The sequence below is a fragment of the Dendropsophus ebraccatus genome, chromosome 1 (assembly GCF_027789765.1).
Source record: "Dendropsophus ebraccatus isolate aDenEbr1 chromosome 1, aDenEbr1.pat, whole genome shotgun sequence".
NCBI classification, from domain to species: Eukaryota; Metazoa; Chordata; class Amphibia; order Anura; family Hylidae; genus Dendropsophus; species Dendropsophus ebraccatus.
Window position 1 is genome coordinate 11,969,753 of NC_091454.1, and position 27,814 is coordinate 11,997,566.

The following is a 27,814-nucleotide window of genomic DNA, read 5'->3' on the forward strand; positions in this document are numbered from 1 at the left end:
GTGCTAGACACTACAAAAGGGAGAAAAATCAGGGATCATCCCAGCCGAGAACCACACTACAAAGTGCAGGGCAGTATCCTACTACACAAAAGGAACTAGCCTGGATAGGACAAAGCTACCAGCGGGTATACGTATCCTATCTCGCAGTGCAAGTAACCCCTGGAAGTCTTGGACACTTAACTTCACCCAGGTAACCACGGCTGGGGCTTATATCACCCTAGTAGGACGAGTAGCTCGACACTGTAGGGCAGAAGTCTAAACACGGGTACAAGTATCTCTCCAATGTTCCGGCAAAGCACAAGTAAGTACTACATTGGGTTGGGACTCCTTTGACAAATTCCTCTACTCTGCTCCACTCAACTCTCAACTCTAGCAGTACCGCTACAACTACCTCTACTATTTTCTTCTCTTCCAAGTATCTCTGTAGCAGAAGCTAAGTTAAGGACTAAAGTCTGTATAAAAATTATCTATTTGCTGCAAAAGTGTTCTGTATTGTCCAGAGATTGCACAGAAAAGCTTTTCTATTTTTATCACTGGGACTCAGTCATCTTTTCATCCGCACCAGCACATATACACATTCACTTTGGGTCATTTCCCCTTTCTGTGGGTGGTGGGACAGATAGTCCGGGTGGGTCGATTGACACTCAGGACAACTTTGACAAGAGCCCAAGGGACTGATCACAGCCCGGCAGGTCACCAACCATTTGGGGAACAGTACAGCCAGCCACAACAAAAAGCAGGTACCAACATCACACCTGTGTGCTGGACTAGCACTGGCGTCACGACAATACCATCCCTGGCTGAGCTGTAAAACACAACCGACCAACCACCACAGAAGTAACATCAACAGTAACATCACAGCACGTCACCGGTCAAGTACCTTACATAAAAAGATAAAAATTGCAGATATAGAATCAACGTTGTATAATCTACTGATAACCTAAGTTTAGAGGGTGTTTTGGAGCCGAGTCCCTTTAAAAAATTTTACTGCAAGCACCAGCGCAGCTTTCTATTTCGAATCACAATGTGGGACTTAAATGTATAGTAGAATATATGATTCTTACAGACATAAATAAGCAGGTTAATAGTTACTGATATTCTGATCTTCAGCCCTGCCCTGTGTACACAAGTATAACCCGCCCTCTGGTTTCTGTAGTTTCGTTTCTCTCTCCCTCCGTCAGCCATGGCGTCTGCTGCTCTGAGAGACCAGCTGGACTGTTCCATCTGTCTGATCACTTATACAGATCCTGTAATGCTGAGATGTGGACACAACTTCTGCCGGGTCTGTATTGGTCGTGTGCTGGATACACAGGATGGGTCTGGAGTTTATTCCTGTCCTGAATGCAGAGAAGAGTATCAGGAGCGGCCTGCACTGATGAGGTGTGTAGCTCTGTGTAATCTAATGGAGAATATACTGCTGACTCCTCCAACACCGACAGAAACCGGGATCTGCTGCACTTACTGTGTGGACTCTGCTGTACCTGCTGTGAGATCCTGTCTGCACTGTGAGGCTTCTCTGTGTGATAAACACCTGAGAGCTCACAGCAAGTCACCAGAACACGTCTTATCTGAGCCCAGCACTTCCCTGGAGAAGAGGAAATGTTCTGTCCATAAGAAGATGCTGGAATATTACTGCACTGAGGATGCTGCTTGTATCTGTGTGTCCTGCAGTTTGGCCGGAGAACATCGGGGACACCGGGTGGAGATACTGGATGAGGCCTCTGAAAAAAAGAAGAAGAAACTGAGAAATGTTCTCCAGAAACTGATGACAAAGAGAGAGAAGACTGAGGAAAGAGTCCAGAGTGTGGAGGAGCGCAGGAGAAAAGCTCAAGAAAAAGCAGCTGGAGAAGCCGAGAGAGTCACTGCCCTGTTTACAGACATCAGGAGACGGCTGGACGACCTGGAGAAGAGGATCCTGAGCGAGATCTCCAGGCAGGAAAAGGAAGAGTCACTGTCACTGTCTGTTCTTATCCAGCAGCTGGAAATAAAGAAGGACGAGCTGTCCAGGAAGATGAGACACATTGAGGAGCTGTGTAACATGGCGGATCCACTGACTGTCTTACAGGAACCAGACACAGGTGACTTGTGTGATCCTGAGGAGGGGGGAGGTGATGAGGACACAGGGGGACATGATAGACAGCTCCATGATGTAGATGATCTGGATGTGACTGTGATCTCAGACACATTCCGCACATTATGTGACATAATATCAGGTATAAGGATCTATGTGGAGGATCCTGCAGACATATTACTGGATGTAAACACTGCTAATAATTATCTCCTTATATCAGACGACCTGAAAACTGCAACCAGAGCACAAAAGAAACAGAATCGTCCAGAAACAGCAGAGAGATTCCAGGATTATTATCATCCTCAGGTGATGAGCAGCAGTAGATTCTCCTCAGGGCGACATTACTGGGATGTGGAGATCAGCAGATCAGCGGAGGGGAGGGTGGGGATGTGTTATCCCAGTATAGACAGGAGGGGGTTAGTTATTGGAAATAATAACAAGTCCTGGTGTATGAAGAGGTGGAACAATCAGTATTCAGTGATACATGACAGCAATGAGATCAAGTTACCTGACAATATCTCCAGTAATAGATTCAGGATCTGTCTGGATTATGAGGCCGGGCAGCTGTCCTTTTATGAGCTGTGTGACCCCATGAGACACCTACACACCTTTACCCACACCTTCACCGAGCCTCTTCATGCTGCATTAGGTGTATGGAAAGGTTCTATAAAGATATCGGGGCTAGGCAGCAACTAGGAGAAACTAAAGTTACCTTAAAGCGACTCTGTACCCACAATCTGACCCCCCCAAACACCTTGTACCTTCGGATAGCTGCTTTTAATCCAAGATCTGTCCTGGGGTCCGTTCGGCAGGGGATGCAGTTATTGTGCTAAAAACAACTTTTAATCCTACAGCGCTGTGTCTAACGGCCGGGGCTTACATTTGTATATGCATTAGGCTGGCACACCCTCTCTGTCCCTCCTCTCCACCATCCTCATCATTAGGAATGTTCCAGGCAGATTGCTTCCTATTCCCCACCTGTGTTACCACAGCACATGGGCTGGATTGTTAATGCACCTGTGCAAAGCTTAAACAGCAGTAAATGTTCCTGGATCATTCCTAATGATGAGGAGGGTGGGGAGGAAGGACGGAGAGGTGGTACCAGCCTAATGCATATACAAATGTAAGCCCCGGCCGTTAGACACAGCGTTGCCGGATTAAAAGTTGTTTTTAGCACAATAACTGCATCCCCTGCCGAACAGACCCCCGGACAGATCTTGGATTAAAAGCAGCTATCTGAAGGTAGTGGTGGGGGGTCAGATTGTGGGTACAGAGTCGCTTTAAAAAATACTTAGAAATCCAGACAGAGAATTGCAATTTGGCATCACTAATACAATTGGGGTAACTCAGGGGAGCCAGATGTTATTAGCTAGGGCAGGGCAGATTGTATGTACCCCTTAGGCACTTGTCACGGTGGCCAGGAATGGTATGTGCCCACCCCTGGATATACCGCCACATGCCTGTTAAAGGTTAGTGTAGTGCAGAGAAACCACAGAGTCCAGCAACTACTTAAACAGGTGAAAACGTTTAAACTTTTACTTGTAGAAACTTTCTAAAGACACAGTACACGTTAAAACAGTCTCTCTTGAATAAAGGTGCAATGCAGATAGTTTCAAGAGACGACTGAGATCGCTTGTAGTGAGCTGGGTAGTTGAGATACAATACTTGAAATCAATGCCACACATAGGTTATACTGTTTAGAAGACTTGGAGACTTGAGAATACTTTAAGGCAGTTAGAACAAAGTCTCTTGTTAATTGACATAAACTTGACTTAGGTGACATTGGGCTACTTGAAGGAACGGGGACCTATGCAGACCCTTGCATTCTCAACTAGAGGGACTCTAACCACCTTGTGTGAGTGGCAATTAAACAGTACCGGCATCGAAGGCTCTAACAATCCACCTCTTGCTTACCTTGGGCACCAAATGACACAAATCCAGGAATGCAGGCCCCACCCATGAGTAAACTAGCTTTTGTGGTGACCCCTTTAGAATCCTAGCGTGTTGCAGCAGGGTGTAGCTGCTGTCTGTTAAAGCGGTATTATACGTAGCGATAATTTATCATTTAAAGATTGGCTATAAGGATCAGTGGCTAGTGTAAACAATTCTGAGGTTACTACATTTCCCAATTACTGTTATGAACAATAATTTTTATTTCGTTATATGGTCGCTAATCATTTTTCAGGACAACCCACACAACATGTTTTATCTGCGAATGACTTATTACACAAACAGATATAGGAACGATCGGCAAACTACCAACGATAATTTTTAAACATGTTGAAAGACAGAAATGAACGATTTTTCATTTGTTATCTGATTGTTGGGTGTTATTACACGGAGAGATAATCGCTCATTTTTGATCGTTATAGTGAATTTTTAAACGATTATAGCTCTGTGTTATAGGGCCTTTACTCCTATCAAGTTTTCAGGATGCTCTTGCAGAACCAAAAAAGGATAGCCTCTCAGTGGGGATAAGCCCCCCCAAATATCTTGTAGCCTCACTGAAAAGTTACTAGCCTAGTATGACTAGTTCTGGAACTCTTTCAGAATCAAAATAATACATTGCAGCTCATGTACACTTGTCTGGATAACATCTGTCCGGGGGTAAGGGATGCTTGCATGCTGCATATTGGCTCATATTGCTTGTGGCGACATCTGTATCCTTATTATGCTCAAGTCATGACTATTAACTAATGCTTTTTCCATAGTTAAAACTACTTTACTAATCCAAAAGTCTGTACATGGAATTTATATGGCTTATTTCCTTTAATCTGGCATCTGATAATCCAGTGATATTGATTTTCAACATTTCTTTGGCTATTTTCCATGCAATGACGGAATCACATGACATGTGCCTTTATTTTTTCAGTTTGTATAACTTCTGGGCACAGAAGATCTTTGTAACTGTTGGATATTTTAATGGTTATTAAAAATCTGTGTATATCATTGAAAGGCGCCCGCGTCATGATTTGGGATTCTTTCTTCCCCATCACACATGATTGTCAGAGCAGAGAGGCTATCCCTGGTGGCTAGAAGGGGGGGGGGATGGCTTAAAGTGACTGTACCACCAGGCCCAGGCTGAAGCACTGGAGGCAGGCCGACCCACCCCCAGTGGGAGGAAACCCCCGCCCCTCTATAATAGGGTTCCATTGATTCTAATGGAGTCACGTCATGGAGGGGCTGGAGTTTCTCCCCACTAAGGGTGGGTGGGCCGCCTCCAGTGCTTCAGCCTGTGCCTGGTGGTACAGTCCCTTTAAGGGCCCTTTACATTGGATGATTATCGGTCAGGAGTGTTGTAAGAAATGCTCCTACAGTTGATGATCGGCTTGTGTAAAAGTGACAATGATCAGCTGAAGACGGGGAAAATGGCTGGTCTTTGGCTGATCGTGTGTTTAGAGCAGGCTTCAAAATTTGTTATCGGCTGTACATCTCCCTGTGTAAAAGGGAGATAACACTAAAGACAAACTGACAGCACGGATAAACATGTATCTGTGCTGTCGTTTCCAGATCACAAAGTAGTGAATACTTGCCTAGTGCGCTGCTGCTGTGATCTGGCATCCTATTCTCTGGCTCTCCAGTCTAGCCCCTGTGTATTCAGGCCCTGCCTTCTCCAGAATGATTGGCAGCCAGAGGAAATAGGGCCTAAAGATATAACCAGAGGACTAGAGAGACGGATGCCGGATCACAATCAACGTGGCTGGTAAGTATACACTGCTTGAAATCTAGAAAATTACAGCACTGGCAGATACATATCTGTGCTCTCAGTTTCAATAGCTGCACAATCTTGCTGATTGGCGCTTGTTTGCATCTGCCTGCGGCCGACAAATCTGTTACTGTAAAAGGAATCTTAGCAATGGAGCTGTGAGGATGCACCTTGTGAGAGCTCCGGTGCGCACGGCACAGATTCAGCCCTTTTCTTCCCATCCCACACCTATTGGTTGCTGGCAAAGAAGATAAAGGAGTGGTCAACCCCAACCATCTGTTGACCCAGTCTTCAGGCGCTACCATTCGAATTGTCCGGTTCCTGCATCCTCCGAGACGACAACATGGTGGTGGCTCCTGCCTAACAGACTCTACGTGAGCTATGCAGCAGCCAAATTGCACCCTTAGAGTTGGATTCTGGCTCTCATAAGAGGACCTGGACTTGACAGACTGGACCTTGACCTCCCTTTACCTCACCAGGACAACAGAGAGCCTTCTGCAGATCACCAGTTGCAAGGTACATTAGTCCATGTTGCCATTAACTGATTTAGGCCTTAGCGACTAAGCAAGATTTAGCCTCAGTAGTCTACAGAATAGAGTCGATTTCCCAACACACTACCACGACTGAGGATGCCACCGCCATTTTATCTGACAGGCTGGAATCCCTGGAACTCCTATACCTAGCAGCTCACGCTTCTCCTAAATGATCAGGTGTAAGTGTAACAATGTTCATCTTAAAGAGGATGTACCACCTGGTACATCCTTTTTAATCTGAACCCACTGATTGAACGGTGCCGGCAGGGGGAAGCCGTGCCGCGGTCCGTTTTCCGGACCGTGGCCCGGTTCCCGTGCACGGTGCCGTTCTATGCACCGGAATCAGCCGGTGCTTCTCCGTGCCGGCGCCGTTCGATCAGTGGGTTCAGATTAAAGAGGATGTACCAGGTGGTACATCCTCTTTAAAGGCCTACCTGAGTGTCACCCACAAGACTACCTTGCAGCAAGCGCTGCACAGGACTCTAGGACTGTGCAATTTGGGGGTCTCAGTGCACCTGCAAACTCCCCCCCTCCACACACACACTTAAAGGGAACCTGTCACCCCCCGTGCCAGGGTGACAGGTTCCCGACCCCCCGTTAGAGCCCCCTATACTTACCTCTTCGCGCCGGGTCCCGCTTCTGGAGATGGTCGGGTCACGGAGATCTCAGCCGCTGCAGCCCGCTGCGAGCGCTGAGAGATGAGTCCAACGCTCATAGAGAATGACAGGAGAGTCCAGCGCTCCGTCACGACAATGGGGGTCGGGAACCTGTCACCCCGGCACGAGGGGTGACAGGTTCCCTTTATAGCAGGCCCTGCAAGCAGTCTTAATAGGGGACCCTGCTAAAAAACATTTACCCACATGGATATTCCTTTCCACAACATATACATTACTTACATATGGATTCTTAATCTGTGCTGCCACTTTTCTGCTCTCAGCTGCTGCCCAGGAAGTTCTGTAGTTTCTATTTTTTCTATTACTGCTGACCCCTCTTATCTCCGGCTGCCGCCATTTTGTGTCAGCCTGTCAGTGTGCAGCCATTTTGTGTCAGCCTGTCAGTGTGCAGTCACTGCTCTGGGCTGGGGATTCTCTGTCCTGGCTTGTAAACCATCCCCGTTCCTCATGGCTAATTTGCATCAGTTGTCCTGTCACTTCTGATTAGCCTGTAATGGTCCTTTTACACGGAACGATTGATCGTACGAATATGCGTGATAACGGTCAAATTCGAACGATAATCGTACGTGTAAACACAGCGAACGATCAAACGATCGTTCCCAAAAAATTCGCAGATCGTACAGTGTAAACAGTCTTTCAACGATTTCCCCTATGTGTGAGATAGGCTAAGCGTTCGCAAAACGATCGCGAAACGATCGCAATGCGAATATTCTGTACGATGTATCGTTCCGTCTAAACGCCGATCGTTCTAAAAAAAAAAATCGTTCATTCAAAATCGTTAATCGCGCGATCGGGCGAATTATCGCTCCATGTAAAAGTACTATTAGTCACATGGTGCTTGCTGGCCAATAACCGACCAGGCTGGGACACTGATCACATGATCATGCTGAGGGAAAGTTTCCTCACACAGGCAGCTCCTCTACTTTCCTATATGGAATTACCTCACATATATCTGTCTATTACTGCCTGTTATTTGCACAACTAAAGGGCAGAAGGTTATATGTTATTCCTGCACAGGCTTTCATGTCATCTCATAACAACATGTGTGAGGGTGATATGCAGAGATATACAAAGACATGGAGAGACAGAGAAGGGGGGAGGGTGAAGTGTGAGAGACAGAGAATGAGGTGTTAGTACACATCTTCACCTCATCCTAATTCCTGTGAGTAGCTGTAGTATATTTGCATCCCTCTCTCTCTATTTTCTACCTATCTCTTTTCCCTCACTCTCTTTCTCCCCCTCCCCCGTCTCTCCATTTCCTGTTATCTCTGTATATCTCGCTCTCTTTCTGTCTCCATGTTGTTATAAGATCACAATTATCCAGCTGTGATGAATAACATATACACGTATGCCCTTCAGTTTGATTCACACAGGCAGGCACCCAGCTTTCCCAGGTGCTGATAAGTCACTGTGTGATGGTTACATTCCCTCTGCAGGCTGGGGCCGGAGGGGCTGTGGGGTGTCTGTTGGGTTGTGTGATGTGATATCCTGGGCTGATCTTATTGGCCTCATTGAGGTGAGGAGGGGTGAGGGGGCTATCTTAGCAGCAGTGGGCGTTACTGAGTGGACTGTCTTAGCAGCAGTGGGTGTTACTGAGGGGGCTGTCTTAGCAGCAGTGGGTGTTACTGAGGGGGCTGTCTTAGCAGCAGTGGGTGTTACTGAGGGGGCTGTCTTAGCAGCAGTGGGCGTTACTGAGTGGACTGTCTTAGCAGCAGTGGGTGTTACTGAGGGGGCTGGATTAGCAGCAGTGGGCATTACTGAGTGGACTGTCTTAGCAGCAGTGGGTGTTACTGAGGGGGCTGGCTTAACAGCAGTGGGTGTTACTGAGGGGGCTGTCTTAGCAGCAGTGGGTGTTACTGAGGGGGCTGTCTTAGCAGCAGTGGGCATTACTGAGGTGGCTGGCTTAGCAGCAGTGGGTGTTACTGAGGGGGCTGGCTTAGCAGCAGTGGGTGTTACTGAGGGGGCTGTCTTAGCAGCAGTGGGCATTACTGAGGGGGCTGGCTTAGCAGCAGTGGGCGTTACTGAGGTGGCTGGCTTAGCAGCAGTGGGCATTACTGAGGTGGCTGGCTTAGCAGCAGTGGGCGTTACTGAGGGGGGCTGGCTTAGCAGCAGTGGGTGTGGCTAAGGGGGCTGGCTTGCACACAGGGAATGCTGGCCTCAGTAGTTTTAGGCCTCACAGGCAAACACAATATTAAACAGGAAGTGAAGAGAACATGGATGGTAGGGAACAGCTCCACAGCAGCTACAAAAAAAACATAGCAGAGAAACATGGCAGGGATATTTGGATAAGCCTTAGACACAACACCAGCAGTTTTTTTTTTTAATGATAGTTGAACAACCCCTTTAACCTGTGAGCCTAACTACTCCTGGTGCATCTTATAGTCTTCTAGGGCATATACAAAATGTAAAACTTTCATTCTAGAATGATGTTGTATCATGAAAAGAGGCCATTTAGAGAGAACCTATCACCTAAAACTCACTATCCCTATTATCAAAGTACATCTCTCCTAAAGTCTATCTATGAAGATACCGACTGCCTTTGCAGTCTGTATCTTATACTTTACCTTCTTCAGTGCAGTAACGAAGGGCGACACCATCTTGATGACATCACGCTGGAATGCACTGCTGGAACGCAAGTGACGTCATCAAGATGGCAGCGGCAGGCATTACTGTACCGGAATACAGGAGTAGGTAAAGTATAAGATACAGACTGCAAATACAGTCTGTATCTTCATTTTGTCTATTTATGAAGATACAGACTGCCTTTGCAGTCTGTATCTTTTACTTTACCCAATCCTCTTGTCCACTGCAGCAAGGCCGGGCGCCGCCATCTTGATTTAGTCACTTGCGTTCCAGCGGTGGAACGCAAGTGACGTCATCAAAATGGCAGCGCATGGCCCTGCCGCTCTGCATGACGGGAGCTTCCTGATAGGAAAGTAAAAAGTAAATATTAAAAAAAAAACGCAGCATTAACCTCTTAACGACGCATGACGGGTTTACCCGTCATGCGGCCGTTAAGTGTAAACAGAGAGGGCTCCCAGCGTGAGCCCTCTCTGCAGCGCGCAGTCCCCGGTTGCTATGTGCAGCCAGGGACCGCGTGTATTAGCCGCCGCGGCCGGCTAATTAACCATTCAAATGCAGCTGTCAAAGCTGACAGCTGCATTTGAATGGCAGCTGTGCCCCCTCTCCCTGGTGTCCAGTGGGGGATCTCCCCCCCGCGATGCGATCGCGGAGGGGAGATCTGCTCTAATGAGCCGGCCGGGGCTCAGCGTCGGAATGACGCTGATCCCGGCTCGGCAATCTATTCAGGTGGTCTGCAGCAGACCATTATAATAGAGCCATGATCTGATGGATCATTGCTCTATTATATACACAGGATTGATCTCAATGGGAGATCAGTTCTGTGTATATAGAAGTCCCCCAGGGGGCTTCATATTACTGTAAGTGAAAGTAAAAAAAAGTGTCATTATTAGTAAAAAGCCCCCTCCCCTAATAAAAGTCTGAATCACCCCCCTTTTCCCATTTTACAAATAAAAGTAAACAAATAAATAAATAAATAAACATGTTTGCTATCGCCGCGTGCGTAATCGCCCGAACTATTAATTAATCACATTCCTGATCTCGCACGGTAAACGGCGTAAGCACAAAAAAATCCCAAAGTACAAGATTGCGCATTTTCAGTCGCATTAAATCCAGAAAAATTGTAATAAAAAGCGATCAAAAAGTCGTATATGCACAATCAAGGTACCGATAGAAAGATCACATCATGGCGCAAAAAATGTCACCTCACTCAGCCCCATAGGCCAAAGGATAAAAGCGCTATAAGCCTGGGGATAGAGGGATTTTAAGGAACGTATATTTGTTAACAATGGTTTTAATTTTTTACAGCCCATCAGATACAATATAAGTTATACATGTTACATATCGTTTTAATCGTAACGACTTTAGGAACATATATAACAAGAAAGTTTTTCCATAGGACACACGACGTAAAAATGAAGCCCCCCCAAAGAAAAATAATTGCGTTTTTTTTTTTCAATTTCACTGCGTATATAATTTTTTTCTGGTTTCGCAGCATATTTTATGGAAAAATTCAGCCTGTCATTGCGAAGTACAATTAGTGACGCAAAAAAATAAGGGCTCATGTAGGTCTGTAGGTGTAAAATGCAAGTGCTATGGCCTTTTAAGCACAAGGAGGAAAAAACGAAAACGCAAAAACGAAAGTTAGCCCGGTCCTTAAGGGGTTAAAAATAATGCATTATATTTACAAATAATAATAAAATCATTATTTATATCTAATTAGGGAAAAAAAAAAATTAGACTTTCGTCCATGATTGGTTCTCTTTAAGTAGACGCAGCAGTGGTGATTTCCTCATCTCAAACAATTTATTGAAACGAAAGCCAACAGCGGTGGTGGGTGTAGCAGTCTGTAGTGAGGGAATCACTCAGGGAGGGGGAAGGGAACATTGTATAGATAAATGTCCTGTCACAGGCCGAGTGGTAATGGCTTTCTTCCTTCCGGAGGTGAATACTGCCACAGAGGTTATAGAGGGGACTACACCTAGGTGTTTGGTGATGATGGCACTTGTAGTTCCCACTGGAGCTTCTCTATTACTGCTGTCTGAGATGGTGATGAAGTGCAGAGAAAATCAGACAACAGGGAGTGGAGGCTTGAAGTGCAAGTCTTTTACTTAATTTTTTATTTAAATATTAGATCAATTGATTCTAAACCCTTTTTCTAAGCTGGGTGACCATTCAGGGGCATGGGAAAGCAGGGTGACCATTCAGGACCATGGGAAAGCTGGGTGACCATTCAGGACCATGGGATAGCTGTCAGCCTTGCTGTATAGCAGACCTCTCTGTTTAAAGCGACTCTGTACCCACAATTTGACCCCCCTCCCCAAACCACTTGTACCTTCGGATAGCTGCTTTTAATCCAAGATCTGGCCTAGATTGTGTATGCATTAGGCTGGCACAACCTCTCTGTCCCTCCTCCCCACCCTCTTCATCATTAGGAATGCTCCAGGCAGATTGCCTCCTATTTGTCAGCTGTGTGAATACTGAACGTGGGCAGGAGAAAATGTTCCAGTGGCATTCCTAATTATGAAGAGGGTGGGGAGGAGGGACAGAGGGGTGGTGCAAAGTTAGGGCACAGATATTCTAAGCCACTCCCATTGGGCACTGGGCTGCAAGTTTAAAAGTTGTTTTTTAGGACAAGAACTGCATCACCTGCTGAACAGATCCCAGGACAGATCTTGGATTAAAAGCAGCTATCCGAAGGTACAAGTGGTTTGGGGGGGGTCAGATTGTGGGTACAGAGTCTCTTTAAAAACAGCATTTGCACAGGTGGGACAGCTCTACAGATCGTCTGAGAGCAGAATGGGAGGGATGTAGGGGCGATGTGTTGGAGCCGGAGGCTGCGCGCTGCTGAGTGACGTCATCAGAGGCCTGACACGACCCCTGCAGAAGAAAGAATAGGAAGTGTATGAGCAACACTTTGGGGGCCATAGCTCTCTGCAGGAACATCAGACAGGCGCCAAATATTTGAATGGAAGACTGTCCAGGGGGAGCTCTGCAGGTGGGAAATTATGATTTTTAACTTGTGTAACGACAGAAGGTTTAAAACACGAACAGTTCTCTGTACTTCAACTCCTCTCTTATAATGGCCGCCGGACATAGATGGGTCACTGTTGTCTTAGTGAGGTACATGGGGTCGCCCCTTTAGTGGTAAAGTAGTCAGTGAATCACATCCCAGTACCATGGAGGGCCTTTGGGGGATTTCTGGGCTGGGCCTTAAGCCACAATGACTAAGGGCACTTGGAGCCATTATCCCTCAGTGTTTCACAGTACATTAGAGAACGGCGTCCATCCTTCCCTTCCTTCGTCTGACATAAATAAATAATTAAGCTTCTTGGCTCAACACCTCCATTGGTTAGCACTTGGTTGCGGTACGGCCCCACCTAAAGAGTGCATGTAGAAAAGATGGCTGTGACCGTGCATGAGCACTAACTCCAACTAGAGATGAGCAAACCGGGTTCGGGTCGATCCGAACCCGAACGATCGGCATTTGATTAGCTGGGGCTGCTGAAGTTGGATAAAGCTCTAAGGTTGTCTGGAAAACGTGGATACAGCCAATGACTATATCCATGTTTTCCACATAGCCTTAGGGCTTTATCCAACTTCAGCAGCCACCGCTAATTAAATGCCGATGATTCGGGTTCGCATCGTCTCGAGCATGCTCCAGGTTCGCTCTTCTCTAACTCCGACTTATACCGATAAAAATTTAGGTAAGGCAAGAAAGTCCTTGAGGACATGTTACCTCTCTTGACTAGGCGATTTTCCCTCTGGCATAGGAACAGGTGCTTAAATAAAACTTTTTTTCTCAGGACTATAGACATACTGAAGCGATACCGCCTAAATCAACACAATACTATTCTCACTATGTAAGAAGCCTAGATCCGTCCCCCCATTTACTACCCATTAGCCACATCACACAGGCAACAGTGTCTTGTGACATCAGTGCACTCCTCATTTATCACTGTAGTGGGAAAGTGTCTCAGCGCCAGAGGTCCCACTCCAGCTGCTATGACACGAGTATTACTGCCTTTAGAAACTACAAGTCGCAGTTGGCCATCAGTATACAATCTTCACATTCCCAGCTGTACGCTGCAATTTTTACTTTAAGAATATTTACTGCAAGCACTAACTTGGCTTCTCATGTGTGATTACATTGTGGGACTTAAATGTATAGCAGCTAGAAAATGATGTACATGAAGAGGTTACTCGTGACTGATCTTGTGTTGTTCAGCCCTGCCCTGAAATATAAAACCCGCCCTCTGGATTTGGAGAACTGTAGTTCCATTTTGCTCCTCCTCCGCCAGCCATGGCGTCTGCTGCTCTGAGAGAGCTGGATTGTTCCGTCTGTCTGATCACTTATACAGATCCTGTAATGCTGAGATGTGGACACAACTTCTGCCGGGTCTGTATTGGTCGTGTGCTGGATACACAGGACGGGGCTGGAGTTTATTCCTGTCCTGAATGCAGAGAAGAGTATCAGGAGCGGCCTGCACTGATGAGGAACATCGCTCTGCGTAATCTAATGGAGAATATACTGCTGACTCCTCCAACACCAACAGAAACCGGGATCTGCTGCACTTACTGTGTGGACTCTGCTGTACCTGCTGTGATATCCTGTCTGCTCTGTGAGGCTTCTCTGTGTGATAAACACCTGAGAGCTCACAGCAAGTCACCAGAACACGTCTTATCTGAGCCCAGCACTTCCCTGGAGAAGAGGAAATGTTCTGTCCATAAGGAACTCATAAGGTATTACTGCACTGAGGACGCTGCTTGTATCTGTGTGTCCTGTTATCGGATTGGAGAACACAATGGACATAAAATGGAGTCACTGGATGAGGCCTCTAAAAACAAGAAAAAGAAACTGAGAAATTTTCTCCAGCAACTGATGACAAAGAGAGAGGAGACCGAGGAAAGAGCCCAGAGTGTGGAGGAGCGCAGGAGAAAAGTTCAAGAAAAAGCAGCTGGAGAAGCCGAGAGAGTCACTGCCCTGTTTACAGACATCAGGAGACAGCTGGACGACCTGGAGAAGAGGGTCCTGAGCGAGATCTCCAGGCAGGAAAAGGAAGAGACGCTGCCACTTTCTGCTCTGATCCAGCAGCTGGAAATAAAGAAGGAAAAGCTGTCCAGGAAGATGAGACACATTGAGGAGCTATGTAACCTGGCGGATCCACTGACTGTCTTACAGGAACCAGACACAGGTGACTTGTGTGATCCTGAGGAGGGGGGAGGTGATGAGGACACAGGGGGACATGATAGACAGCCCCATGATGTAGATGATCTGGATGTGGCTGTGATCTCAGACACATTCCGCACATTATGTGACATAATATCAGGTATAAGGATCTATGGGGAGGTTCCTGCAGACATATTAGTGGATGTAAACACAGCTAATAATAATCTCCTAATATCAGACGACCTGAAAACTGCAACCTGGACAAAAAAGAAACAGAATCGTTCAGAAAGATCAGACAGATTCCAGGATTATCAGGTGATGAGCAGCAGGAGATTCTCCTCAGGGCGACATTACTGGGATGTGGAGATCAGTAGATCAGTACAGTCGAAGGTGGGAATGTGTTATCCCAGTATAGACAGGAGGGGGGATCAGTCACTCGTTGGCGATAACAACAAGTCCTGGTGTATGTGGAGGTGGAATAATCAATGTTCAGTGATACATAACAGTAAAGTGATCTGGTTACCTGACAATATCGCCAGTAATAGATTCAGGATCTGTCTGGATTATGAGGCCGGGCAGCTGTCCTTTTATGAGCTGTGTGACCCCATCAGACACTTACACACCTTCACCGCCACCTTCACCGAGCCCCTTCATGCTGTATTATGGTTATCTAGAGGTTCTGTAAAGATATTATAGACAAGGAAAAAGCATCATAATCTAAAAACAATCTTAAAAAATCCGGACAGACTTGTGATTTGGCATCACTGAATGTATAATACAATGAGCAGGGATACATACAACTCTGTATAATATATTCACTAGGCCTAGCGAGAGTACCCAGCCTAGTGAATGTACAGTGATGAGCACTAATGGACACACTCTTCTGGATCATATCTGTCTGGGGGTAAGAGATGCTTGCATGCTGCAGTACTTTGTTGTTGTGCTCATGTTGGTGGTGGCTATACCTGTATCCGGAGAATTACAGTATTCCAAATTTTTGCTGACACCTGAAGGTGACTGTAGATGTATATCACTAAAGCCAGAACACAATGACAGTACCAATCCATATAGAGCCCTGCCAGTCTGCACATGACTATTATCTAATGCTTTTTCTATAGTTAAAATAACTAGTTTACTAATCAAATTGTTTGTACATGGAATCTATACTTTAACCTGGCATCTGATAATTCACTGATATTGATCATTATTTCTTTGGCTATTTTCCATGTATTGATGGAATCACGTTTATTGGCTTACCTTCTTTGGTATAATTGTATAATTTCTGGGCACTCTAGATTCTTGTAACTGCTCGATATTTTAGGGGTTAATAAAAATCTATGCATATAATTGATGGACGCCTGGGCTATCATTTGTAACAGAGTAAAAAGCTTGTCCAAGGACAGTGACTGTAATAGAACTGTAACAGTAACTGTCAGAATGGCCCTAATGGGGACGTGGCTCTGCCATGGAGCTGTGAGGGCCCATCCTTGTGGGAGCTCTGGGCCTTGCAGTGGATACCCTTTTCTTACCCTCCCAGACCATTTATCGATGGCTGGCAGAAATAAAGTAGTGGACTCCCCTAACCCTTAGGGCCCTATTCCACCGGACGATTATCGTTTGCATATTAGTTAACGATCTCAACCGACCACTATTGCGAAAGACCTGAAAAACTTCACTCATTTCCATGGAACGATAGTCGTTACTTATGATCGTAATTGCGATAGTTTTTCTTCACCTTTCCTTCGCAATTGCTTTCTTATCTATTGCGAACGACCGAAACGATGTCTTATTCAATGCGAACGATTTGCGAACGAACAACGATAAAAATAGGTCCAGGTCTTATAAAGCGATCAACGATTTCTCGTTCGGTCGTTAATTGTTAACTGCATTTCAAGCGAACGATTATCGTTTAGATTCGAACGATTTAACGATAATCTGAACGATAATCGTCTGGTGGAATAGGGCCCTTAGGTGGCCCAGTTGAATTGACCGGTTTCTGCATCTTCCAAAGCCTGAACAGGTTGGTCTAGCAGGCGGTAATATGGCACTGGTGCCTGCACAACATGCTCTTCGTAAGCTATGCATCAACCCAAATGCACTTCTGAAGTTATATTCTACCTCTGGTACTTTATCAGAGGACCTGTGCTTGACAGACTGGATCTTCACCTCCCTTCTTCTACATTCCCACGACAACAGGGTGCCTTTTAGAGATGGCCAGAAGGAAAGTACTTTGTCTACACAGAGCTCCCAGGAAATGATTCATGCCTTACCGTAAGATTTGGATTCAATAGTTACTAGAGATGAGTGAACCTCGAGCATGCTGGAGTCCATCCGAACCCGAACTTTCGGCATTTGATTAGCGGTGGCTGCTGAAGTTGGATAAAGCCCTAAGGCTATGTGGAAAACATGGATATAGTCATTGGCTGTATCCATGTTTTCCAGACAAACTTAGAGCTTTATCCAAGTTCAGCAGCCACCGCTAATCAAAAGCCGATCATTTGGGTTCGGATCGACTCGAACCCGGTTCGCTCATCTCTAATAGTTACCAAGGCAGTCCGCACAAAGCTCGAGTCATTTGTCCAAAGCATTACTGCCACTGAGGATGCAACAGCCATTTTATTTGGCAGGTTTGACTCCCTGAAAAACGACATGCCCCGGCAGCTCATGCTTCTCCTAGATCAGAGGTGGGATACCTTTTCCCTCTCGAATGCCATTTGTAAAATCATAGAAGGACCATACAAAAATATCACGATTGTGCCTTCTGAGTCACCGATACGTTGACACTGTTTTAACGACAGACGCAGACCTCATTTACTTCTATGGCCCAAATGTAGTCAGCCAGGGACTATGTTTGAGTAATGTCTTTTTAAAGAGTAACTGAAATGTTTTACGGTCAGTAGGATACGCTGTAAAAAAACAAACAAACAAACAAAAAAAACACCCTGCCACACCGTTCCCGGCGCTCTCCGGATGTAGGCACGTGTCAGGTACGGATTTCTTAGAGCAGTGTTTTTTATTGCATTGCAACCTCCCACCGTTCTTTTTTAAATGGGAAGATCTTCAAACAACATACATTTTCACCATAGCTCATAAAATCATTGGGAGCTTACTTTCAAGAAGCAGGGTACAAAATCTTACCATAATGGTACTAGTTAAACATGCGATTTGGCCTAAAGCCTACTCAACCTGCTATCAATCGAACCGGGTTCGGGTTCGAGTTGATCCGAACCCCAACGATCTGCATTTAACTAGCGGGGGCTTCTGAACTTGGATAAAGCTGTAAGGTTGTCTGGAAAACATGGATACAGCCAATGACTATATCCATGATTTCCACATGGCCTTAGGGCTTTATCCAAGTTCAGCAGCCAGCGCTAATCAAATACTGAAAGTTCGGGTTCGGATAGACTCCAGCATGCTCGAGGTTCGCTCATCTCTAGACGTGACACATCGTGTTAAAGGACTCCCGGTAGCACTCACTCCGGCCCTATTTCTTCTTTAGCATGGCGAGAGCTCAATGAAATAGTACAGGTGCTTGCTCTTGTGCTACCTACTCCTGGCAGAGAGCCTGCACACCACTCTACTGAAAACGCTCTGATCCCCCCACCTATCTCATTCTGGATGAAGCAGCTAAATGATCTGATGAGAATGGAAGACTTGACATCCTCTCTTCATGATTCCAACACATACTTTTGCCAGCTTTGGCTTGAATAGATAGAATTCCAGGACACCGATGAGTATACTACCTTACTGAGATCTGACTGTAATTCTTAGGTCCAGAAGCCTTGCACTTTCAAGCCTACTGGTTTAAAATAGTAAAATATTAAAGCTGTGCATGGGTATAGTTCTAATCGGACTGACCTATGGAATAAAGATCACATTACATCAGTTTTAATGTAAACATTAGCAAAATTGCACTTTTTCCCTCTATTTCACACAATAGTATTTTTGAGTATTTAGAGATGAGCAAAGCACTCATCTACACAAAGTCAAGTGCTTTGTTTGATCAGAGATCATGCCGCCGACCTTTCAGTGCTGCATTTACCACTAGGCTCCCGTGGTCCAGTGCCTAGGGCAGCACCAGGGAGGAAAGAAACTTCTTTTTTGTTTTTATTTTTTTAGTCTTCCCACCTCCCATTCAGACTTGCCAGTAAATCTGGTGTCTTTTCAAGGGGGGTGCATAGTGGTATTGGTCAGGTCTGGTAGTCATGTGCTGTTACCAGGATTATTGGCCATACGCCTATTGGTTACCGCATGTGGGTCTGGTTTCGGCTGCATGTTGTGACATACAGTAAACGTGGGAACGCGGCCTAAGACTGATCAGATATCAATATGATGTTCAGAAACTCATGATGCTAATCGGTGAGTGAAGATAGGGCGTCTTCAGGGTTAGTGCCTGGGGCGGCAGCAGCTGTTAATACGGCCCTGGCTTGGCTCCCTGACACTCCCCCCAGGATGCCAGGAAATGCAGCATCCAATCCTGGGAAACTTCTCCCAGTTTCCCAGGATTGGATCCAGCTTTTCGCCGCCACCCAGGGTGGAGCAGCAGGGAGCGGAGCAATGCTGAAAGGCCGGCGGCATGATTAGTTGAGCGCTAACCAAATGAAGCACTTCACTCATCTCTAGTCCTAACTTTTATGGTAGATTATGGTGTCCTCAACGATTTTTCAGACTCTGTCCTTAGGGGTTACAATGAACCTGTCAGCAGCTTTAATGATGTGAAGCTGTTGGCAGTGTCATTGGGTCATCTCTCTGCATTCATCTTTACCTACTTTAAGCACACCTCCTGTCTGATAATTGACAAATGAGGTCACAGCAGGAAAGTCCATCAATCACCGGAGACGTGTTTAAAGCAGGGGGATTGAAATGCAGAGAGAACACTTCTTGACTGACTGACTGACTGTGAAATCCCTCAATAGCTTCAGATACTTTGTTTTCTGCCTGTGCTGTATATAAATCCAGGAAATCATTGGGGTATTAACAGTCAAGGAGTCATCTCTCTGGATTCATGTCTCCCTCTACTGCAAGCATGCCTCCTGCCTGATGATTAATAGCGCTTCTCACTGTGACATCAGCTGTCAATCATCAGACAGGAGGCATACTTGCAGTAGAGGGTGAGATAAATGCAGAGAAATGACTGCTCGATCCAGAGCTGCTGTGTGATGCCACAATGACTCCAAATACTTTATATTTACACACACAGCAAAGGTTGCAATATTTACTAAGTAAAAACATATTAAACACAAGCATATGGAATGTGTATAATATAACCTACATCACACTGCCAGCAGCTGCTGACAGGTTCTTTTATCATGTTTTAGCCCAAAATTCGTAATTATTCAACCAAAACAAAATTGAGAACAAGGAGTTGATGTCAGAGATCGCAATACCAGCTGCGGATTTCAGTACAACAGCGCCATCTGGTTGTGAAATAAAAGATGTTACATTAGTCACTGTTCCCGCTGTCTATGATAAAAAAAAAGGAATCGGATTACATAGGACATTTCAGCTGCAGCTTCATGTCCAGTGACTTCATGGAAAGTGACTACAAGTATGGAAGAAGGCGCATTGCCTGATGGATCATGTTCATCATGTGGACGGCCGGGTGCTGGTGCGTCACTTACCTGGGCAACAAATGGCACCAAGATGCACTATGGGAAGAAGAAAAGATTGCGGTGACAGTGTAATGGGCAATGTTCTTCTGGGGACCTTGTGTCCTGGCATCACATGGATATTATTGTGACATGTACCACCGACCCAACCTATGTACATAACGTAATGATATGCTAAAAATGGATACAAAATATTCACACTATCTTTATTTATTCACTATGGGCGCCACTGACAAAAACAAATGCGCTTACACGCCTTGGCATGCTATCAATAAAAAGGTTATTAATGGTCGTCTGAGGAACGTTTTGCCACGCTGAATGCACTCGGACAACAAATCATCAACAGTAGACCAATGTCCCAGATGTGCTTGATGGAAAACAAGTTCCAGAGATGCTTCAGGCTATGGTAACATGTTTAGACCATGTAGGATCTGTGTGAGTTTCCGTCAATATTGAAATTGCAACATCAAGGAGAAGCTGTAAGGTTGTGGAGGTCTATCCTGTACAGTGATGTAATGATAGCTACAGACCAAGATGAGGCCTTCACGAGGGAACATCAGTCCGGTCCTTCTAGGATAAGGGCTCTATTACATGGAGCGATTATCTGCCAAATTAGGCCAATTCACGCAGATATTTTTCATTGTAATAAAGGCAATGATCAGCCAAGGAGCTGTTAGCTGATCTTTGCCTTCAACATTTAAAAAAAATCATCGGCCACCAACCCTGTATCGTTACAAGTAATAGTGCTGTCCAATGACTGATCACAAATGTTAATGGCTGATTTAAAGAAAATAATAAAAAGTTATACTTACCTGTCCATGCGCCTCAGTGTCCTGCTGCATTTTCCCTGCTTACTGCAGCCACCACTGATGCGGCAGGCTGTTCAGCCAATCACTGGTGCTGTCCCGTCTTAGCCAGTGATTTGCTGAGTGGGCCATCATTTCAGAGGCAGCTTCAAAAGCATCAGTGGCAGCTGTGGTGTGGAAAAAAAGGCAGCAGGACACCGGAAAAGCATGGACAGGTAAGTATTACTTTATTATTTTTTTATATAAAGAAAGGGATTCAATGACATTGCTTACAATGCAGATGCGGCCGTTGCCGTACAATTCTTAAGCCGTGAAGTAGGCTCTGTAAGAGGAGTTGGTCTAGCAGATTGGTGCTCGCTTACAATGATCATCGGGCTGTGTAATGCCACTCATAGTCTGGATAGCTGATATGGTACAATGACAGCTCGGCATGGAACCAGTATTATGGCCATTCTTTCAGAGTGTTCCAAAAGCAGTTTTCCAAATCGACACCCTCATGTTACTGTGACCAGTCAACATGGTCTAAATGTGCTACTACGGTCTGCAGTGACTCCAGACTTGTGTCCCATCGTCCACTACCAGGACGCCATCGGTCAACAATTACAATGGGATCTGCCAGTAGTGTATCTTTATGATTTGCAGCATTGCAGAACAATCCTGATAACCTCAATATCATCTACACATGGTCTCCACACTCATTACTGAATCAACTGAGACGTTTCCATATTTTGCCTCCATCTTAGCATTTACATATCATTAACCAGCTCACCGATCCCACCATTTCCATCATTCAGCGACTTTTGCTTCTCGGCACTGTAATTCCACCAATTATTAGTAAGAGGCAACAGTATATAGATACAAATCCTTTATGAGTATGTACATGGCGTTCATATACATAATACATGGGCAGTGTATGGAGTCCTATGAAGTTCTCATAGGATTTTACCATCTCCAATGGACATACGTTAGTGTTCCCTGTTATCAGCCATTACAGGCTGTGCTGTCAAGGGGATGTAAAAAACAAGCGAGACCGTCCACCCCACATCTATATACAGCTATCAGCTGCTTGTCTTATAACACTGCCACATTTACAGCTCAATCCGCAATACAAGATGTAGTATCTCCTGCTCCACAGTGCACCGGGTACCCCCGATACTGGACGGTAAGTGCTCGCAGGCTGGTACTTTGATCGTTCGCACCTTCGATCAGTGCGGATCAGCAGCCAGTAAGGTTATGTACTTGCTACAGAAGTCTGGGTAAACTTTTCTTTTTGGGATGGGTGACAGATGAAGTGCAATTTCCTTGGCAGAAGCGTCACCTCCACCGACATGGCGTCATACTCCTCGGAGTCTATGCTGAAATGACCCTCTGTTCCCTGAGCAAAAAACAAAAACACACGAGTGATGATGTCAGCTGACTGCAGTGATGTCATAACACATCATACTATTACTACATACTACAATTGATCACCTATCCACAGAATAGCCTATCAATAGTTGACCGTAGTTGTTGTGACTATAGTTGACCTATAGCTACATTGTCCACACCCATCTTATAATACCCCACCCCCCATATAACTCACCTCTGGCAGTCGGATATTGCAGCGGCTGACATGTAGGAGCCGGGCATCCTTAGGGCACAGATACTGATCCTGAGTCTTCTCCACGCTAAAATATATAAGACAACAAACACACATGCTGAGCAGGGGATGCTGAGAGACCAGAGCTCAGGACAATGGAGTAACAGGAAAAGGTGTCTTACCCCAGCCGAATGAATTCAGACTTGCTGATGGTGTCCGGCTCAATGCAGACACTCATGGAGTCCATCGGCCGCTGTGAGTAATGACAAATATTAGAGAGAAGACGCAACTGCTGTGGTTCGCTCTGTAACGAGGGTCCTCGTGAAATGAGCAACTCGTCTATAGTAAACTCTTGGTTCCAGCCAATGAATGTGAGCAATAGCAAACACATTTCCATTCACTGACAACGTATACACATCAGACAACCACCTGCTCTCTGCTGTATTACCTGGAGGTCCGGCTGGTGGTTCTGTGTGCTTATAGATAGTTCTACAGCCGAAAGCTGAGCTTCCTCCCATGGCTCCGGGGCCACTTCTACTGGAACCTCTGAGGATTTTAGGGAAAAATAAATTGTCACAATAAATAGACTAAGCTTTGATGTTCCTCTGTTATTCCTCCTGGAAATGTAAGAATAAATTGACAATCGGGTGTCCTTATAAGTCTAGGAATAAATTGACAATTGGTGAGTCAATGGTGACCATGTCAAAGGGGGCGCACTCTATGAACAATGGGAATGATAACACCCAGTTGTCAATTTCTACATTTCCAAAAGGAATAACTGCATTGTCCTGTTCCTCTGTTATTCCTCCTGGAAATATAAGATTAAACCAACAACTTAGTGATATCACAGGATGTGTCCCCAAACATTGTCGGCATTGACTGGACAGATACATTAAAAAGGAAAATGATAACACCCAGTTGTCAATTTATTCCTACATTTACAGGATGAACAACTGTATTGTGCTTTTCCTCTATTATTCCTCCTGGAAATGTAAGAATAAACTGACCATTCCCCTTGTTCACAGGTTGTGTCCTCATAAATTATCTGAACAGTTTAACTATGTAAACACAAACCCCATGAACAAGGGGAATATTAACTCCCAGTTGTCAATTTAGAATTTTGAGGAGATATAACTACATTGTCCTGTTACTCTGGTATTCCTCCTGGAAATGTAAGAGTAAATTGACCATTCCCCTTCTTCATAGTATGTGTCTCAATACATTGAGACACTCAATGCAGAAAGACACTCGCTATGCACAAGGATGACGCTAACACCCAGTTGTCAATTTATTCCTACATTTCCAGGAGGAATAACTATACTGTTCTTGCCACGCCCCTTGATCAAAGGATGTGTGCCTATACGCTGTGAGCACAGAATAGGAAGTTCAATGATATATGGACACATATTTAAAATAAGAACGGTAACACCAAGTTGTCGATTTATTCCTTTATTTCCAGGAGGAATAACTGCACTGTCCTGTTCCTCTGTTGTTCCCCCTGAAAAAAATAACAAGAGGAACGGTATTGTCAAGTTTTCAATTTATTTTATTTTTTTCAGGGGGAACAACAGAGGAACAGGACAGTGCAGTTATTCCTCCTGGAAATAAAGGAATAAATCGACAACTTGGTGTTACCGTTCTTATTTTAAATATGTGTCCATATATCATTGAACTTCCTATTCTGTGCTCACAGCGTATAGGCACACATCCTATGATCAAGGGGCGTGGCAAGAACAGTATAGTTATTCCTCCTGGAACTGTAGGAATAAATTGATAACTTGGTTTTACCAAGCGTCTTCTAATGGGGGGGTCTTTTTTCATTGACAATTAACAAGAGGAACGGTATTGTCAAGTTTTAAATTTATTTTAATTGTCAATGAAAAAAGACACCCCCCCCCCCATTAGAAGACGCTTGGTAAACCCAAGTTATCAATTTATTCCTACAGTTCCAGGAGGAATAACTGCACTGTCTTGTTCCTCTGCTATTTCTCCTGGAAAAAAAATAACTGACAACTAGATGATACCATTCCTCTTGTTCATTGTCAATTCATAAATATACACCATATTAGAAGGCAAATGGTATCACCCAGTTGTCAACTGACTCCTACATTTCCAGGAGGAATAACTGCACTGTCCTGTTCCTCTGTTATTCCTCCTGAAAAAAATTAAATAAACTGACTAGATGATACCAATCCTCTTGTTGATCGACAGTATGGATTTGTTTATATTTTAATCTGTGATTATTGGTGGACTTTTATGTCTTAATGTCCTTTTTTATTGTGATGTGTTATTGATATGAAAAGGAAAAAAAAAAGACACACCCAGTTGTCAATTTATTCTAATATTTTCAAGAGGAATAACAGAGGAACAGCACAATGTAGAATACTAGGAAAAGATGCCCTATAGTTGCTGCTTTTTAGGGAATAGTTTCAGTGGAAGTGACAACCACTGGTCTGAGCATGATCTATGGTCAAGGAGGTGGTCACTGAAGCTCCTCCTATATGAGTAGTATAGAACATGTGTACAGGAAGAACGTACCAACTTCTGGGGGTGACCAGTAGTTCACCAGCCTGCGGTATATCCTGACATGCAGAGGAGGGCGGCCCGGTCTCTCCTTGGCCTCTTCTTCCTGTGGCCGTTCTGTGGGCCCTAAGAAGACTATGGAAGCCTCGTGCCTCTGGGGCCACTCCTGGAAAATAGAAGCTGTAAAAGGTCCTGCCAGAAATAGATCCACCTGGCATGGCTACAAAAGGAGCGGCTGACAGCATTAGAGATGGCCTCAATAAGTGTCTTTTTCTAGCAGTCTCGCTGCTCAGCCATTTACCGATCATCTCTGAATCACACATGAATGGAGCCTTGAAAAGCTAAAATAAGGCAAATTATCCCAGAATACACCTTGGGCGGCCATAATTGTACGTTCTCTCTTTCCAGATCTGAGGTCGGATCATTCAGCGCATTGTGAAGGAGCTGAGGCCCTGTCTCTTTCTTTAAGGAATGTTATAAATACCACTATGTGCGCTCAGGTGCTAAATTGCAGACTGTGACTCAGACCTGGTAATTGTACAGAGCAAGGAGAAGACTGGTAACTGTTCAGACCTCGCAGCTTTTTCAGTCACTCAGATAGTTGCCTATCATGCATAGAAACTCCAGGCAAAACATAGGAGCAGTATTATAGTAGTTATATTCTTGTATATAGGAGCAGTATTATAGTAGTTATATTCCTGTATATAGGAGCAGTATTATATTAGTTATATTCTTGTACATAGGGGGCAGTATTATAGTAGTTATATTCTTGTATATAGGGGCAGTATTATAGTAGTTATATTTCTGTATATAGGAGCAGTATTATAGTAGTTATATTCCTGTATATAGGAGCAGTATTATAGTAGTTATATTCCTGTATATAGGAGCAGTATTATAGTAGTTATATTCTTGTATATAGGGGGCAGTATTATAGTAGCTATATTCTTGTATATAGGGGCAGTATTATAGTAGTTATATTCCTGTATATAGGAGCAGTATTATAGTTGTTATATTCCTTGCTGTAAGGAGCTCACCTGCGTAACACCTTCCCCCTCCCAGCCACTGCCTCTGGTGTTTGGATCATTAAACCTACTCTTTCTGCTGACCGGTGAGTGCGGATTCCTCTTTCTCCATTGCATTATCATACCTATCTCCCCAGTCTCCAGCACCCCGGTTTACCAGGTTTATCCAACAGTGACTGTTTACTGCATTTACCTGCCCTCGGTCCTACTCAAGTGGCGATATCAGCTGGTGCCGGCTGAACCTTTCTCACCCATCTGTGATTATAGTAGTTATATTCCTGTATATAGGAGCAGTATTATAGTAGTTATATTCTTGTATATAGGAGCAGTATTATAGTAGTTATATTCCTGTATATAGGAGCAGTATTATAGTAGGTATATTCTTGTATATAGGAGCAGTATTATAGTAGTTATATTCTTGTATATAGGGGGCAGTATTATAGTAGTTATATTCTTGTATATAGGAGCAGTATTATAGTAGGTATATTCTTGTATATAGGGAGCAGTATTATAGTAGTTATATTCTTGTATATAGGGAGCAGTATTATAGTAGTTATATTCTTGTATATAGGAGCAGTATTATAGTAGTTATATTCTTGTATATAGGAGCAGTATTATAGTAGTTATATTCCTGTATATAGGAGCAGTATTATAGTAGGTATATTCTTGTACATAGGGGGCAGTACTATAGTAGTTATATTCCTGTATATAGGAGCAGTATTATAGTAGTTATATTCTTGTATATAGGAGCAGTATTATAGTAGTTATATTCTTGTATATAGGGACACTATTATAGTAGTTATACTCCTGTATATAGGGACACTATTATAGTAGTTATACTCCTGTATATAGGGGGCAGTTTATATTTTCGATAAATTCTTGTATATGGGGCAGTATTATAGTAGTTATATTCCTGTATATAGGAGCAGTATTATAGTAGGTATATTCTTGTATATAGGAGCAGTATTATAGTAGTTATATTCCTGTATATAGGGACAGTATTATAGTAGTTATATTCATATATATAGGAGCAGTATTAGAGTAAATATACACACAGTATAATATATTATATATATATATATATATATATATATATATATATATATATACACACACACACAATCTTTACATATAGTTGATATGGATGGCGCCTAGAATATTTTTTTTTTTATTAAACTGCAGAAATCCCATAATGAAAAAATAATATTTTTCTGAGGATTACAGCCCGCCGAGCCCTCACTGTCAGGGGTTAACACATCTCAGCATTCTGCCCGTTGGCCACATTTTCTGGACTATAAAACCGTACGGGGCACCTGGGAATGGTGTCCTAGATAAACAGTCCAGGCCGTACCTTGAGTGTACTGAACAAATAAGCAGCTCTCGTCTTCAATGGCCCCAAATACCAATATCTGCAAAGAATAGGAGACAAAGAAGATTGTGACTGGCAAAAAGGGAGCAATTACGGTCACCCACCAGACAATGACGTTAAATGGTGATAATGCGTTTACAAGAGAGCAGGCGATGTGGCACTCATCATCCTG

At 44.3% G+C, this 27,814-nt stretch overlaps 3 protein-coding genes across 4 annotated transcripts in view; 2 read left to right on the top strand and 1 right to left on the bottom strand.

Moving 5' to 3' along the window:
* Positions 1-1,183: 1,183 nt before the first annotated feature.
* On the top strand, positions 1,184-20,126 carry LOC138788903 (E3 ubiquitin/ISG15 ligase TRIM25-like). 2 transcript variants are annotated; one of them, XM_069967308.1, is made up of 2 exons: positions 1,184-2,078; positions 20,053-20,126. In XM_069967308.1, exons 1-2 carry the CDS (start codon positions 1,184-1,186, stop codon positions 20,064-20,066), a joined length of 909 nt encoding a protein of 302 aa, XP_069823409.1. In that variant the 3' UTR covers positions 20,067-20,126. The 2 variants fall into 2 exon arrangements, with proteins under 2 accessions (XP_069823409.1, XP_069823402.1); XM_069967301.1 differs by lacking the exon at positions 20,053-20,126 and having other exon boundaries at positions 1,184-2,842.
* On the top strand, positions 13,868-16,064 carry LOC138772076 (E3 ubiquitin/ISG15 ligase TRIM25-like). Its single transcript, XM_069952189.1, has one exon. It carries the CDS (start codon positions 13,868-13,870, stop codon positions 15,428-15,430), a length of 1,563 nt encoding a protein of 520 aa, XP_069808290.1. The 3' UTR covers positions 15,431-16,064.
* Positions 20,127-20,528: 402 nt separating the features above from the next.
* Positions 20,529-27,814, bottom strand: part of AGK (acylglycerol kinase) — a 36,624-nt gene continuing 29,338 nt past the window's right edge. The window contains exons 11-16 of the mRNA XM_069967288.1: positions 27,625-27,682; positions 25,267-25,417; positions 23,177-23,274; positions 22,911-22,981; positions 22,732-22,816; positions 20,529-22,524 (exon numbers count right to left, since the gene is read on the bottom strand). Of these exons, the coding sequence (XP_069823389.1) occupies positions 22,381-22,524; positions 22,732-22,816; positions 22,911-22,981; positions 23,177-23,274; positions 25,267-25,417; positions 27,625-27,682 (607 nt within the window). The 3' untranslated portion in view covers positions 20,529-22,380. The remainder of the gene's footprint in view (positions 22,525-22,731; positions 22,817-22,910; positions 22,982-23,176; positions 23,275-25,266; positions 25,418-27,624; positions 27,683-27,814) is intronic.

What these genes read in the sequence shown, in the direction of transcription:
- LOC138788903 (XM_069967301.1), top strand. Translation starts at nt 1,184, where the DNA reads ATGGCGTCTGCTGCTCTGAGAGACCAGCTGGACTGTTCCATCTGTCTG.
- LOC138772076 (XM_069952189.1), top strand. Translation starts at nt 13,868, where the DNA reads ATGGCGTCTGCTGCTCTGAGAGAGCTGGATTGTTCCGTCTGTCTGATC.